General features: G+C 34.1%; 2 protein-coding genes across 6 annotated transcripts in view; both read right to left on the reverse strand.

Annotated features, from left to right (window-relative positions):
* Positions 1 to 495: 495 nt before the first annotated feature.
* On the reverse strand, positions 496 to 5324 carry LOC131859577 (uncharacterized). The gene is made up of 4 exons (XM_059213503.1): positions 5169 to 5324; positions 1730 to 1924; positions 1219 to 1454; positions 496 to 1123 (listed from the first exon to the last, which is right to left on the reverse strand). Exons 1-4 carry the CDS (start codon positions 5250 to 5252, stop codon positions 805 to 807), a joined length of 834 nt encoding a protein of 277 aa, XP_059069486.1. The 5' UTR covers positions 5253 to 5324; the 3' UTR covers positions 496 to 804.
* An 11104-nt stretch (positions 5325 to 16428) lies between these two features.
* Positions 16429 to 17141, reverse strand: part of LOC131045580 (uncharacterized) — a 114213-nt gene continuing 113500 nt past the window's right edge. For all 5 annotated transcript variants that reach the window (XM_057979192.2, XM_057979194.2, XM_057979191.2 and 2 more), the window contains one exon: positions 16429 to 17056. In XM_057979192.2, the coding sequence (XP_057835175.2) occupies positions 16738 to 17056 (319 nt within the window). In that variant the 3' untranslated portion in view covers positions 16429 to 16737. The remainder of the gene's footprint in view (positions 17057 to 17141) is intronic.

Raw genomic sequence — 17141 nt, forward strand, 5'->3', positions numbered from 1 at the left:
GTGAGCGTCAACTCACAGAATCAATCCACTATATAGAAATGTTTTACAAAAGAGAGAGCTAACTACTCCAAACTTGCAAACCAAGGCTAAATTATCTTGGGGCAAGATACAAAAGAGGACTTGCAAACCTAAAGCTAACTACACTCATGGCAAGGACTTGTAATTCACTAATTTGTGTGGTTTTCCTTGAATATAACAAACGCAACTCTCATTGAGCCTTACTTTTTCATTACAGATACCGTTCGTTACTGTGATAGAAAGAAAGATTTCTAGCAATCTGTATTTATTTGAAAATGTAGCCTATAACATCAAGTATATTAGGAAATAGTTCCAAACTAAGTGAAACGGATTGTGCAGCATTTTAACTGCATAAGTAATTATCTGTAAAATACTAAAAACATAGTTACATATGGCTAACATATACAGAGCAACCTAGGCCTTCTATATTTGTCATCCATACATTCATTTTCTAATAGCTAACTTTTTTAATTCCCCGAGTCAAAATTGACTTTGTAATTTTTCCTGAGAAAGAACCTGTGACTTTTAAAAGAGCTGGGTACATTAGATGTATAATGCCAGATGTGCCATAACGATTTATGTCACCGAATTCAGTGAAAAGAAACAAGTTCAATTTACTGATTAGCCTATGCAAATTTAACTCATGCAATTTGAGAACTTGGCTGCAAATAAATATTGGATTTCAAAATAATTATCTACTACCATACAATGAAAAACGTTTTAAGTTTGAGTAACTAACTACTCTAAAATACTACTTGTAAAATCAATTCCCCAGTGGCATCATCATCATCTCCTTTTTGATGGCCTCCCTCCACCTCGACCTCTACCCCTGCTCCCCCCTTTAAAGGATTTTCTTTCTGGTTTTAGTCTGAGAGATTGGATCCCTCGCTTCGAACCAAATTTACTCTTGGGTTTTCCCTCTTCAAAGCTATGAGAAATAAAAGATATTTCTCGAGATCCACCCTGACCTCTCATTAAATCATTTGAATTTGCTTTCTTCTCAATAGCTTTTATTCTCTCCTCAAGAGGCAAAGCATGCTCCTTTGCAAAAGATATTTGATTCCGGAATGCTTGTGCATGGCTTTCATCTTTTACTTCATAAAGCCTGACACAAAGAACAACAATTTTAATAAAATTAAGACCCAAACTAAACCAATGGAATTAAATTGCTTCTACTGATATGTAACATAAGAAAATCACCTGGGACCCTTTGCAGGCTTTTCCTTCCGTTTAGCTTGGTGTTTTCGTTTCATTGCTTTATTGTCTAATGGCAATTCTTCAGAAAATGAATCATCTGTACCAACAATTTCCTCATCTTCTTCCTGACTATCAACATCTACTGCTTCAAAGTGTTCTTCTACTAAGGACGATTTCTTGTTTGCTGCATTAGGATGCAGAGCCAAATAATCTGGAGAGAACTCATCAACTTCAAATTCCTGCAACCGAGAGGTGTAAATAAAAATAAGATGCTTCCACACACACAATAGGAAAAAGTTTCATGTACTAGAAGGTACAGGTTTCATATATTCCAAATTTGATCTTTATCTGGGTTTAATTACAGATAAATAAGGAAAGTTTTCTAATGATCTATTACAATGCACAAACAACTTTAAAAATAAAATCCCTAAAAAATTTATTAGGACTAGGTCAACAAAAAAATGATTTATTTGGGTCCTTGTTCTCTAGAAAGCTTTGGGTAAAAGTACAGAACCTTGTCACGAAACATGGCTGCAAAACGCTCATCTTTCAACAGTTCACTTCCTCCAGTGTTTTTCTTTTTCTTTGATGAACGCTTTTTAACTGCAATATCCTCATTTTCAGGTTCATTTCGACCATCTTCGTCATCCTCAGTTGCAATTAGACGTGCTGCTAGGTTCTTGTTTACCTTTGGTAGCTTCCTCTTAATCTTAATAATAAAAGTTGATAAGTTAGACTTAAGGCTTCAATATCCTTTCAAAGTATATCAACTGCTTTTACTAATGCCATACAGGAAAAATAGCACAGAAGACAAAAATATAGAAAAGAGAGCATCATATATAACTGAAATAAAAAATGTATCAAAGTGCAACTGTAAGAAGAAATATGATAATGATTTCCTCTAATTTGTAAGAGAAAAGATTGGCAAAGCCATATAAAAGTCCAATTTGGTTGCAGAATGAAACAAAATATCTAAAACACATTCATAAAATAAATGAAAAGTTTTTTTGATGCTGCATTATTCTAATTTCTTCTCATGAAAATCCAAACCAAAACCATTGAAAATCGTTGATTGGCATTGTTGTGAAAAGAGCTATATTTAAATATTATATGTCCAGTGCTTCCTCTAATGACAAAGTAAAGATGAGTGAAATATGCGAGAAACATTAAATAAATTCCATCCAGCAAACCAGAATATGCCTGAAAATCTAGTCAGTCTAGCTGCGAATTCATTTCAGACAATATTCAAGAAAATGACAACTATATGATTTTATTCTACATTATTGATAGCTTTGAGTTCCGTAATTTTGGTTGAGTATGGAGGAAAGCCATAACCCTCCCAGTATGCCTGTGCACTGCTGCTGCTACAGCAGATTGAGGAGGATATAAATGTCCTATATCAAAGGAAAGGAAAGTGAAGGTTTTAGATTATAAGGTTCAAAAGAAGGAAATATAGAGCCGAGAGGAGGAAACTAGAGAAGATATTCCACTCATTTGAAAAAAAAGCTGAAAATGATTCCAGGTTTTGTTGTGGCAAATATGGAAAGAGAAAAAAAACACCTCTTCGATGATGAGCAGTGTGCTCTGCGAAAAATAGTTGCCACTATCAAAGCAATGCCAAATGACTGCAATGACTGTCAAGCTCTTGGCAGGATTACTGACCTCCATAAACAAGATGAATGCCTAAGTTGCCCAATCATGGATCATCCCATTTCAAATATAAACATGATTGGCATAAAATAGATCTTCTTGTCAAAAGGATACCTCCACTGACTGATTGCATCAAAATCAACATTGATGAAGCCTCTAAGAATAATTCAGGATATGCAGATATTGGAGGTATAGCTAGGTATAGCTCAAGATTGCACAGATTGATGATATATGCATTTCCTATGGGGATTAGAATGCAAACAAACATAATGGAAGGGCTATTAGCTTGTTTAAAGGCAGTTAAAAATAGCACTCCAATGCAATTTTAATAAAATACGAAGTTGATGATGTAGATACGGGTATGGGTTTAGTACGCCACTACAGCAAAAACTTTTGTCGAGGCTGGGTACATTTGGATATGTCCATACAAAAAACACATAAAAATCATAAATATATACATTAAAAATTAAATTTATTATTTATTAATTAAAAATAAGTATATTAATATTTAATACCGATGTATAACTTATACAAGTTTTTAATTTATAATTTTATTATATAGTTATTAATATATAATTTAATAAACAATATATTGACACCCCAATATAATAATGACTAATATAATATTTCATATATAATAATATAATCTAACTAAATAAGTTTTTTATATAATTAAATTATTAATTAATAGATAATTTAATAAACAATATACTTCATATTAATAGATATTGAATGTGACTATCAGTCAAATCCCCATTTCACGAACCCACTAATTGAGTGACCCTAATGGGCAGATATCTCACAACCAAGTCTAATTCTTGCCCCCCTCTTATCAAATCCCTATCCCTTATTTGAGAGAGAACAAGTCTCAATGATTGTGATATCAAAGAAAAACACCTATCACTATGTGGACCAGATCCATCCTACCCACTAATCATTCTTTTGTTTCCATCATCCACCCTAACACTAAAAGGAAAGTAGTCAAAGGGTTTTCAAGAATTAAAAATGTGGTTTATCTTTAGAGTTTTTTCAAGGTCAAAAACAAAAACTCAGACTCCATGTCTATTCCTCATCGATTCCAAGCTGATTTCAATTACAAGAGTTTCGTACCCAAAATTGACCTAGTTTTTCAACGATTCCATAACTTCGATAAAATACTCTTTGAATCTAACTCAACTTATAAACTACATTCTATGTAAGGACTCCTCCCCCCACCACCCCCAACACATCAATCAATTGGCATCTGATGGTCACTTATGAGCCCAATGAACAACCTGATAGACCATTTCCAGCAATGCATATGATTCAAGATTCCAACAGTCAAACACAGCATCAAATACGAGGCAGCATCAAGGTTGTTACATCAGCTAAGCATGCCACCAGCAACAAATTCCAAATTTGGTCATGCCCCACAGTAACTACACTTATTGCTCAACACATATTCTGACAAAATATACCAAAAAGAAAAAAGAAAAGAAAAAAGAAAATAATACATATAAAAACTAGTATCAATGATAATGATCATGCATAAAAACAGTTTTTATAAACCTTACTTTAGCCACCCTTGCCATCCTAGCTGCGACACCCACTATGAACTTTCTAGCTCCTCAAATTTCCATTACCGGGAAGCAATAGTGGAAGTTTCTGGAGATATATATTTTTGGACAATGAAGTATAAACAAAGTCAACCCTGTTTGTACATGAAAATCAAATCAGCTCTTTTCCAAAAGACTAAAAGTCATACTACAACTCATTTGTATCTAATTTCCACAAGCTTTAAGTTTTAATTCAGCGAATCTCCCCTTTCAAAAAATGGTCTCCCACTGATCTAAGCTTCTTCTCTCCATTATCTGTGGGAGATAACTAAGAATCTGTGATCCATTTCCCAACCAACACATTCTCGTAAATCTCATTTCTGTTGCTATGGTGAAGTTCAACAAAAAAACAAAACCTCAACAACTCCTACAAATAAGAAAAAGGGACATAAACCCTTCAAATTTATTAGAGGAAATACCTCCAAACATAACAAAAGGGCGATATGAAAGCAACCTCAATCATTCTACCAGCTCTTTCCAGCACATACCATTGGAAGAAGAAGTTGTTCTTGATGCAAAGTGAAACACCACTCTCACCTTTATATTGTGATTGCAACTAAAAATCCCTCTTTACATAATGAACTCATTTAATCACCAATGATGGCAGAGGAAAAGAAACAACCATTTATTTCACATAAATCAAAGTAAGCACTCAATGAAAAGTACATTTACAATTTAAATATGTAATTAGTGAAAAATATAGCATACCGTTATACGATTAGCACGCTCAGCCTCCATCTTTTCTTGTATGCGCTTTTTCCTATAAGCTTCATATGCAAATGGATCGGCCATCGATTTTGCCTGATGTAATCATTCCAAGATGTCACAAGAAATGTACAGAAGTTAATTAAATGTTTTCACTCGAGGTAATGTTACGTGCTAAGATTTAATTTTCCAAATTGAAACACAAAGTACCAATTAAAAACTCTGAATGAGACATCTGAAAAGAAATCTTAGAAACATGTTAACTAGATAAGAACAGAAAACCTAGCAGAATGGGTTAAAAATGAACAGGAGAGACTCAAAATGTAGGATGTAGTCTGACTGTAAAATTGAAAATTGTGGAAATACTTCAACAAATACTTCAACACTAAAAATACTTTAAAATTGAATCCCACACAACAGATGTTTGGACCAAAACATATCTAGACTACACTGTTTGACATCACTGACAACAAAGCACACATCTATAACATGAGTGACATCTTGATCTTGTCTCTATTATCAATATTTACATTTGACACCTTCAGAACTAGGTTGCATATCCCCATAGTCTAATACTTTTGGGCTCAAATTACATACATAAGCTCCTATTTGAACTCTCATTTCCAAATCTATACTCAAAGTCTGTATATTTGATATGTAGCTTGGTGTTTATGTTGATTACGTCAAGTTTGCATCATTAGCCCTAGTTCTTGCATCCTCTTATCAAATCAAATCATTAAACCAAAGAATAAATCAATCATAGTGCTCAACTCTTTCCAATAGGTCTGAAGTTGGGACTATTACTCTATTCTTGAATGTATTGATGTGGTAAATGATTTTAATTCCAAGTTTACACAATTGTTATAGTGAACCCCATTCCACTACATTGCACACATATTAACCCCATTATATGTATGTATCTATCAATAGAAGAACCTAACTTATTCATGAACACCTTGAAGGTTTTAAATATGGCAAAGACATCATCTTGTACTTAAGAAAGTACGCCTATGCATGACAATATAACTCATCACTAAAGGTGAGTACATACTTGGCTCTTGAAAAAGGAGTTGGAAATTATATGAGGTCACTTTCAACCAATTCAAGCAATGTATTAGCACGATGGGCACTACCCTTTGAAAGGGCTCTTGATGATGTTTATCAAGAATACAAGCTCAACAAATTTCCTTTGTGCGAGAAACCTTAGAAATTCCTAGTATCATATTATTAGTAATCAACTACTGAATGTTGGTGTTGGAAATAAGCCACACCTGGACCGATGATGGACTGGTCCAAGAGGGGCTAGTAGCTCACTGTTAGAGCACTCCAACATCGTATGGAAGGTCCTAGGTTCGAGTCCTAGCTAGTCCATGTCTCAACATGGTATCAGAGCCAGGTCCAGGCTAGGAGCCCCAAGCACACGAGAGGTGTGGCTTAAGGGGGGGTGTCGGTGTTGGAAATAAGCCACACCTGGACCGACGATGGACTGGTCCAAGAGGGGCCAGTAGCTCAGTGGTAGCGCACTCCAGTAGTGTATAGAAGGTCCTAGGTTCAAGTCCTAGCTGGTCCATGTCTCAACGCTGAAGGTGCATATAATTAGGTGTCCAAACCTCTTGTTCCAAAGTATACTCAAAGATGTATGTGATGAACAAAATGACGACTCATAAACATGAAAATTTTATGTTCAACCCATGATTTTCTTTGCCTAAAGCAACAATCCTCTTAGGATGATGTTCTCAAATAACTACATCATGCAATGAAAATTGTCTTCTTTTCACTAGTACAAGACTAGTTGAAATCTCAAGAACATATAAAACATTCTCAATGCTACCCTTTATCATTTGGATTTAACCAAGTCCCAAAACTAGAATATGTGAAGAGCTTTCCACTAAACCCTAAGTTGTTATATAAAAAAAAAATTCAAGATCAAGTCATATAATGCAAGGTGTTTAGTCAACTATGCAACTATAAATAGATGAATTCAAACCTCTGGTTATAAGTGTATGTACCTTGCTAGGTTTGGGAATATCAATGTTGTGTTATATCGCGACCTCTTCCAAAGCTACAATGCTTTTATCACAATTTTTTTTATCATGATTATATAATCCACTAAAAGTACATTTTCCTTCTATTTTATTTTTGTACTTGAAAATATTGTTTTCTAATTGTGAAGAGGATTTAGCTTGGGTGTTGGTTTTTTTCTTCTACTTAAATGATTGTTCATTTTCTAAAGTTTATTTTGCCTAAGGTTTGTTTGAAGAGTTCTTACTTTTGCCCTTCGATTAGTGGAAAAATAGTGCTCGATTATTTGAAGACATGATAACATCTATGGAGATTAACTTAGATTGTTTTCATGTGAGTATATATCACAAAATTATTCAAAAGTATCTGCATTAAAAATGTTACATTCCAAGATCATCCATTGTAGAGTAAAAGGAAGAAGCAAATACTTAATAATGTTACGAAGAGGTGTGTTGTACACCTTGCATAATGTTATATTGTAATTTTACATTATTTGTGGCAGACTTAGAGCATCTATGGATTGATGCATCACATAGGTTAGACATTCTTGGGGCCACCTTATGTGTCGTATGTAGCATTGGAATAAATATTTAATGTGGGTTTGCACATCATAAATCTATTTAATACTAATAAAATTTAGTACCAAAAACTAAATCATGTTTAGTTGTTTAAGGTTGGTTAGTTTGAGGTTGACTATTTTGGTGAAGACTAGTTTGGAGTTTGCATGTATGAGCATCTCTTATAGGTTGCACACGTGAGGGTTTGAAGCATGGATTGGGATGTGTGATTATATGACTCTCATTTGCTTGTTTACATGGAGTTCATGTAGAGAGCTTAATTTTTCAAAGGTATTCATTAACATACCCAAATGTATTGTAATATCTATTGTTGAAAAATAATTGAGGATGGATGCTTTTACAAGTTGGATTTCCCCTCTTGAGGGTTTTCCAAGGTATATCTTGTGTCATCATTTGATAGTATGTTGTCTATTTTTTTGTAGGTGGATTTTGAATACTTATTTGCATAAATTTATCTCTTTGGATTATGTGGAAATAGTCATAGTTTTCTTTAAATTTTCCTTCATTTCGTATTAGAGCTTGGTTGTCATGTTGTGGAAGGAGATCATCATGTTATTGTTAACCCTTGGAATGAGTAGTATTTTGTACTTAGTTATCCATGGTTTTGAAAGAAAAGAATGAAGGTATTTGCAAGGTAATGAGGGTTTTGCGAGGTTGTTTTCACAGATCTTAGGTTATGAATATAAATTTAAAAAATAATTTTTGGGGGTATTTATTATGAGGTTTTTTGTAGGGGAAGTTTTGCAAATGATCCCATAGGAAAAAATAAACCTCTCTATTGGATCTAGAAGGCTTGAGAGACAAATATTAACATAGATTTGACCTATTTTGATAATTTAAAAAAGGAAAAAAATCATTGCCCAAAGCCTTTGTCATAAAATTGTACAATTATGCAAAGAGTAAAAAATTTAAAATATTTTTTTTGTGTAATAAATTTAACAATTATTAAAAATTAAATAAATTAATAACATAAGGTATCCACAAACCTCCTCGTACCTTGTGGTATTCTAGGGTAGTGACAACCGTTGGTACAAGACTTTTAGTCTCGACCAATAGTTTTTTTATTGGATTAAGAACACAAAAAAAATTACATCAATTCTTACATCAGTCAGAGCAAGTTACAGTAGCAAAGCAACACAAGAGGACATGGTTGTTGTCCATATAGCTCGACCAATAGTTGTTAGTCCTTGAATAGAAAATCTCAATACCAATAAGGGCTTAACCTCTTGATGCAGGCCCTTACTCTAGTGGGGAACTAGCAATCCCCCAACCATAGGGTTAAAACAATAAAATTTCCTTTGATAATATTTTTAAAAAATTTGTGGCTTCTACACTCCAACACCATTTGATCATTGCCAATGGGCCACCCATGGGCCACTATTTAGCCAAATCGAGGAAAAAATTCAAAGAGGCATAACTTTCACCCCAAGGATTAGATTTTGAACTTTCAACAGTCTTTATAAAGGTATTTTTGAGCACTATACTACAACATCAATGGTTTTCCAATTTTTATTGTGTTGCTAGAAAAAATCTAGCTAGAAGTTGAGGTTTATTTCCATAGTTAGAGATGTCCTATCTTGTGCATGCATATGGGGTCAAATATTGGACTTCTTATAGTCAATAGAAAGCCTTTATAGAGAACTATATAGTGGATCGGATTTGGAGATGCTTCAAAGTGAATTTATTCAATAATATTTTCATTTTATCTATTTATTGGTTTTTGTGACTGATACTTTGTGAGTTTGTGGAAAATCAAATCTGAGATGATTTGATGTTGGGGTCATTGGAAACTTATATGTATATCTTTGATTATCCTTATTTGGCATGGTTACAGTATATTATTGAATTTGTGTGTTGCATTGTGGGATTTACAAGTTTTGTAGTGTTGTAGGATGTCTATACTTACAAGTTGCATAGATGACTTGGATGTGTATTGTCTATGCCCATAGATGTTTCAATGTGGATGCAAATTCTAATTTGTGGCCTAGTTTAGTCACATGTTTTGTTGGTTGTATTATCATTATGATTTGGAGAAATGATGTTACTTGATATAGTTGTTTACATGTCCTATACTTTTTGAATATGTGATGCAATAAATATGACTCGATGGGAATTTGATGTTGGTAAATTTGGTAACTATCATGGTGTCATAGATGTTCCTTGTACTTTTGAGACTTTGGCATGACATGATTGTTTATGCAGGTACATTTATTGTGGTGTTGGATTGATTCTTGATTGTATTGGTGGTGTATCTTCTTATTTTGAGGATCATTGTTTTATTTTTCCCTTTGGGAGCTCTTAAAGTTACAATTGAGTTATTTGCTTGTGTGAGGGTTTTTGGTGATCTTCATTGAGGAGATGGTTATCTTGATGTCATGGATAGCTTTTTTACACGTTTTAGTTATAAATTTTGACAATGAGTTTGATGATGTATATCTTACTGGTTTGGAGATTATGGTTGTACTCTACCTTTTGGGAGCTCTTGGTGTTGAGTTATTTTATTGCAATAGAGCCATGGTGCATCTTCAACTAGGAGATGTTTATCATGATGTCATGTGTTGCTCAATGTCACGATTTAGGAGCTTTTGGCGATGATGCAGATTCATAATTTGATTAAGTATAACCTTTTATTCTTGTTGTTATTTTATTAAAAAAGCAGCGTTAACTAGGGCGCTGACCCTTAACAAAGATAGAGACTATCTAAAAAAAGAAAAGCCTGCAGGCAGGAAAAACAACACATCAGAGCAAGGCTGGGACAAACAAAGTCGAACAAAGGGAACTTGTCTAACCTTCAACAACTCAAACCCAACTCAGGGAGGGGTGTGGACACCCAATCCATGGGGGGGCGGGGAGGACATCCCCTTCCGCCTACGACAAATAACAGTCCAAGCGATACTACTCTCGGGGCCATCAACGGAATGACTAAGCGGAAAGGATCCCGTGTGTATACCATCAGTAAAGTCATTGTCATTAGGAATATTCAAAAACCAACCAAGCGGGGAAGACCCCGCAGAGACACTACAAGACTGTTGTTGTTTGTATCATGGAGGGACTCTTTTTTCTTCTTCTTATATACAGTAAGAGTTCATTGAAATATTGGGTTTTATTGACAAGAGATGGTTGCCTTCATGTGGTTTGGAGATGTCAACATCTTGTTACCATGGAGGACTCTTATAGCCTTTGGTTGAGGTGTTAGTTATGATTTTTCAGTTTCATAATCGATCCTTCCTTAAGTAATGGTTATTATGATATCTTGTAGTCATGATTCTAGATTATAATGGTGACATGATACAAGTTCTCTTAGAAGCAAGATATGTTCATTGGAGCTCATGATATACTGAGATGCGAGATCATGATGTGTTCCTAATTATGCAAACATATGGTTGGAGCTTTTACATTGGTCTTAATAGTTCTCTTTGTGTTGAGTACATTGCTCATTTTCTTAGAACCTTCTTAATGGCGTTGTATAGAATTTATAGCTTAACGTGGATTGATCTGTTATAAGTTCCTCGATATTTGGAGACTTTGATTCATTCTTCTATGGTTATCGTGGAACAGGATAGTCTTGAATCTTGGCAAAATGGTATCTTGATAGATCACAAGTGCCTTAATCTTTTATTTTATCTTTGTTGACTCATACTTGAACTAGACACACTAAGGTGTAGATCATCTTGGAGTAACATCACTAGTCATGTTGTAGGATTGATTTGTTCTAGTGTTGATCTTGACACTATGTTTTATTGGACATTGATTGTCCCCACATGCTTTGGATTGGACTTTGGGAGATCCATGGAGACCCTCATATCTCTACATTCCTAGAGGATTCTACTATCGGTTTTCTCATCCCTCTTGATGATGCAAATTAAATACCCTTTGATGATGACAGTTTAGAGAAGCTTGAGTTTATCACAAGTCTTGTCTATTTTGATGGTTCATATGTTTGTCTCTTTATTCATACTCCTTGAGAGAACCAATCTCCATCTTTTGTTGTTCTCAATCAGCTTGGTACGACCACATCCATGGCCCCTATTAGTTTAGTGCAATGGCACATTCATCATCTTTCAAACATGGCTACTTGGAACTCTTGTCTTGCACACATATCTTTATTTTTTAAGTCTCAAATTATAGATTTGGAGGATTATTTTGAGGGCATTCATATTTCTTTCATGACAACCACATCATTGGCTTTGGACTTGTTATTTTGAGGACATTCATATTTCTTTCATGGCACTAGACCCATCATTATTGTCTTTGGAGTAATTTTATATCAATCTTCACGAGATTTTAGAATAACATCATCTCATTCCAACATGTGAACATTTGAAAAGTTTTTAAAGGCACACATTATTTGAATTTGAATTCCTTATTCATCCAATTTACGAGAATAGCTTATCCAGTCATCAATGGAACTATTTCTTCCTAAGGGGAGAAATGTTTTTTACAGGCAGTGGATTGTGTTCTATCTTTAAGCATTCGTCTTTGGCATAGAAGCTACTTCTTTATGGGGGAATTCATATCCTCGTTTTCTATCCTATTAGGAGTAAATTTTTCTATCCTATTAGGGGTAAATTTATTATAGTTATGTGACAAAAGTAGTTCTTAGGGGGTCATATCAAGTATTATTTCTATTCTTCTTTCACTAGTGCATTTATTTTATTTTCTCTTTTGGAGGAGTATTTTTTCATGTTCTCTTTTTTTTTTTTCTTTCGATTACAATGTATTAATCTTGAGGGGGTTGTTGGAGTAAATAGGTTAATTACCTAGTAAATAATTAATCGTCAATACTTAGGTCCCCTTATACTTTATTACACTCAAGTTAAAGTTAGAAGTGATTTTCCTATATTTAGGACATCTATGTTTAGGTCATGTTGTTTCATAATATAAGATGAGGATACTTGTCATGATCAAACGTAATCCTTATCTAGTGTTTCATCTAAGGTTTGTTTTATGCTTTTATAAGCATTCATTTATACAATCGTAATCATCCAGATTCATTCTCAATTGCAGATGCTTTATTGGATCACTTGTCTTCTCAAGGTTGCATGAGCACATCAATAAAAAAAATTCTTCATGTGATAGGAGTTTTGAATGCAAGTGATTTATGCGAGTTGTGAGGTTCACTCTCAATTCCAACACTTATTTCTATAAAAGCAAACACATGACTAGTTGGTTAAGGTTGGCCATTTTGCTAAAACTAGTTTGGGGTTGGTTTGTTATATGATTCTCATTTGCTTGTTCACATGGATTGCATATAGAAAGTTCAATTCTATAGAGGTATTCTTGGAGAGACACATACATATTGTAGTTTTTATTGTTGAATGGTACATTGAGGGTGAATGCTTTTGGAGGCTAAGTTTTTACCTCTTTAGGGTTTACCAAAGTTTATCTTGTGTCACCGTTTGATGGTATGTTGTATGTTGCTTTGCATGTGGATTCTAAATACTTGTTTGCATTAATTTCTCTCTTTTGGTTGTGTAAATAGTCATAGATGACTGTGAATTTTATTTCTAACATCAAGAGACCATGTTGTACATCCAATTGAAGTATTTTGAATTTACCAACTATATCAAATAGTGAATTAAACATGTCCCAAATTTTCATAGGAGTTGTACAATCAACAATATGAAATTGTAAATTATCAGATACAAAGAGACCAATTATGTTGTTTACCCCATTTCACTTCTTATACATAAATTATTCAAAATTGTTGGCATTTGCATGAAGATTGCATTGATGAACTATTATGTTGTCATTGATGTCAATTATAACCGATAATGGTGTTGTCATTGATGTCAATTGTAACAAAAAATGATGTTGTTATGATGATGTTTTGCAACCGGTAGGAGAGCTTGTGAAGGAAATCGGTATTACTTATAAAGTAGTGAAATCAACCAATAACTCTAATCGATGGAGCTTGGTGAATCGGTTCTATTGGTTTATGATCAAAAGATGAACAGTAATGATTATGCCACGTATGCATGTTGTATGAGAAGAGTTTCAAATGGTTTTTGGTGCGTAGAGATAATGGTTTTATCTTGAGAATGAGCGAATACATTGCATGAAGTGAAAACCGCATGATGAGTTACAATGATCGATGAAGTGGTGATCAAGGAGCAGTCAAGGTTGTCTTGAATGATGTGCAATGATTGCAATGTAATCCAACGGTCATACTTGAACCGATTTGTTTGTAATCTCTATGAGATCTTAGGTTTGTGATGTGTTACCGACCTATTGTTTTGTTTATTGTTTTGTTTATAAGGTCGATGAGTTGTCTTGTTGTAGTGTTGGCAATTTTGGTTAAGTGTAAGAGTGATTGGTTGCCGAACTAGGAGATGTATCTACAATATGTGTGAAGGAAGATAGGAGCATGAAAATAATCTGATCAAACAGAGTAGTGCTATTCACCAGATTAGCAAACCCCTGTTGTTCTCTAACAATTACAATAGTCAAATCCCTTAACCGGGTAAGCTCTAACAGGCTTAGTGTTACCTAAATCCTCTAACCAAGTGATCCATTAACTTGGATTTCAAATCCTCTACCGAGGTTACTCCTAATAGGGTATTGCTTCTAATAGGGCATTATAGTCAATCCCTTAATCGGACGGTCCCTAACAAGATCTGTTCTTAACAGGACTTTTATAAAAGCTTTAACAGGCTTAGCTCCTAACAGGGTGAACTTCAAAAATGTTCAGAATATTTGTGGGTATTCATCCCCACCATGGTTTTTCCCATTTGGGTTTCCACGTCAAAATCATTGTGTGAAGTGGTGAATGTTTTTGTGGTTATGTTTGCTATGGTTAATTTGCTTAACTGCTAAATCCACTTAGATATGATTTAATGAATGGCAACAATTTGAAATGTGCTTTTACTACTGTTAGTAAAGTATTTGGATGTCTTGGTTAAAAGGTTTTGAGAGTTTCAGAGTTGTTTTACTATTCTACTGTTATGACAGTCAATTGGTATACTTGACAATGATATTGCAATTTGTTAGTTCAATGTTTGAACCAGTCAGTTCTGAGTTTGAGAGGTCGTTTTAAAGTTTGGTGAAAGTCTAGTCAGTTTTCTATCTACTGACTACAAGTAGAGAGTTGATCTCCTGTTTACTTGGCAGCCGCAAGATTTTGGCTCATAAATTTGTGGGCTTACCAATGGAAAACCTTGCAAAAGAATAAAAACTTGTCGAGAGCTACCAGCTTGTCTACAAGTCATAGCAACTCTACAACCCCTGCAATCATACCGATTATGAAAGAAAACACCAATACCTACAAAAATATAATGACGAATCTATCCAAGCATGCAGATTTTTGGCCATAAAAACAGCTGCAACTATTGTTGACTAAAGTGAAGAAATTTGCAATGGGTGAAACTGCTCTTTGCAATAACAAAATTGTGTTATTTTTAGTCCGTATAGTACACAATTGTACAGAATCCATACAGTACAACAAAGTGTTGGGCACTGAAAAATGCAAAAAATTATAAGTAACCATTTTTTGTGAAACAAAAATCTTTCTTTTCTCAGGCTTTCCAGATAGAATGGCGATGTCTGTTTGACTCTATGATGCTTTGTTGATAGGGCTTAATGCTAGATTCAAATAAAAAAGAGAAGGAACTTGCGATTCAACACTCTAATACCATGTTGGAGTAGCAAACTATGAATGCAGTACTCAGAAATTCCACAAAACAATCAAGCACAACATATTAGCCAAAAAGCCATCATAAAACATGTAAATTTACATGATTTAACCATCATAAAAGTCTTGTGAAAAGTTTCATCCAAATTCAATGTGGGAATCCAAGGTTTAAAAATACCATCGAATTGGTCTAGTTTGAGAGTTTGTTTCTGAAATGTAATGAAAAAAAGTGTGTTTCTATGCAGCACAATACTTGGAGATTTACACACACATATATATGGTTACAGGTTGTGCTGACAGTGGAGCCGTGCATGGTTCTAAAATGTAATGAATAAAAACGTTTCAATTAATTGTTTTTATTATAGCTACCACCTATTGTTGGTGTGATAAAAGGACATGACATTTCTTATCTTTAGTTATAAGATGTTGGGAGATTTACTAGGATTCAAGATAAGTTGCATAGCATCTTTAATCACAAAGATCAAGTATTAAATTATTCGTAAGTAGACTAAACATATGGCCCGGATTGTATTTTTTCATAGTTTTGACTTCCTAGACTATTTCCCCAACCAAGATGTCAGAATTCTAGTAAATGGCATGCAGAAGGTGAAGCCCTGTTCAACACTTACTGAATCGATGGTTAATAACTTAATTATACTATTAGCAATATGGATGGGTGGATTTGCTTCAGCCAATAGTAATTCACTAATTTGTGTGGTTTTCCTTGAATATAACAAACGCAACTCTCATTGAGCCTTACTTTTTCATTACAGATACCGTTCGTTACTGTGATAGAAAGAAAGATTTCTAGCAATCTGTATTTATTTGAAAATGTAGCCTATAACATCAAGTATATTAGGAAATAGTTCCAAACTAAGTGAAACGGATTGTGCAGCATTTTAACTGCATAAGTAATTATCTGTAAAATACTAAAAACATAGTTACATATGGCTAACATATACAGAGCAACCTAGGCCTTCTATATTTGTCATCCATACATTCATTTTCTAATAGCTAACTTTTTTAATTCCCCGAGTCAAAATTGACTTTGTAATTTTTCCTGAGAAAGAACCTGTGACTTTTAAAAGAGCTGGGTACATTAGATGTATAATGCCAGATGTGCCATAACGATTTATGTCACCGAATTCAGTGAAAAGAAACAAGTTCAATTTACTGATTAGCCTATGCAAATTTAACTCATGCAATTTGAGAACTTGGCTGCAAATAAATATTGGATTTCAAAATAATTATCTACTACCATACAATGAAAAACGTTTTAAGTTTGAGTAACTAACTACTCTAAAATACTACTTGTAAAATCAATTCCCCAGTGGCATCATCATCATCTCCTTTTTGATGGCCTCCCTCCACCTCGACCTCTACCCCTGCTCCCCCCTTTAAAGGATTTTCTTTCTGGTTTTAGTCTGAGAGATTGGATCCCTCGCTTCGAACCAAATTTACTCTTGGGTTTTCCCTCTTCAAAGCTATGAGAAATAAAAGATATTTCTCGAGATCCACCCTGACCTCTCATTAAATCATTTGAATTTGCTTTCTTCTCAATAGCTTTTATTCTCTCCTCAAGAGGCAAAGCATGCTCCTTTGCAAAAGATATTTGATTCCGGAATGCTTGTGCATGGCTTTCATCTTTTACTTCATAAAGCCTGACACAAAGAACAACAATTTTAATAAAATTAAGACCCAAACTAAACCAATGGAATTAAATTGCTTCTACTGATATGTAACATA

Source organism: Cryptomeria japonica, chromosome 10 (assembly GCF_030272615.1).
Source record: "Cryptomeria japonica chromosome 10, Sugi_1.0, whole genome shotgun sequence".
In the NCBI taxonomy this organism is placed as follows: Eukaryota; Viridiplantae; Streptophyta; class Pinopsida; order Cupressales; family Cupressaceae; genus Cryptomeria; species Cryptomeria japonica.

Excerpts from the sequence above, each read along its gene's own strand:
- LOC131859577 (XM_059213503.1), bottom strand. The coding sequence starts at position 5,252 with ATGGCCGATCCATTTGCATATGAAGCTTATAGGAAAAAGCGCATACAA. Across the intron at positions 1,925-5,168 it reads AGCGTGCTAATCGTATAACG|ATTAAGAGGAAGCTACCAAA; the intron begins GTATGCTATATT and ends TTTATTATTAAG. Across the intron at positions 1,455-1,729 it reads CAGCCATGTTTCGTGACAAG|GAATTTGAAGTTGATGAGTT; the intron begins GTTCTGTACTTT and ends TCTCGGTTGCAG.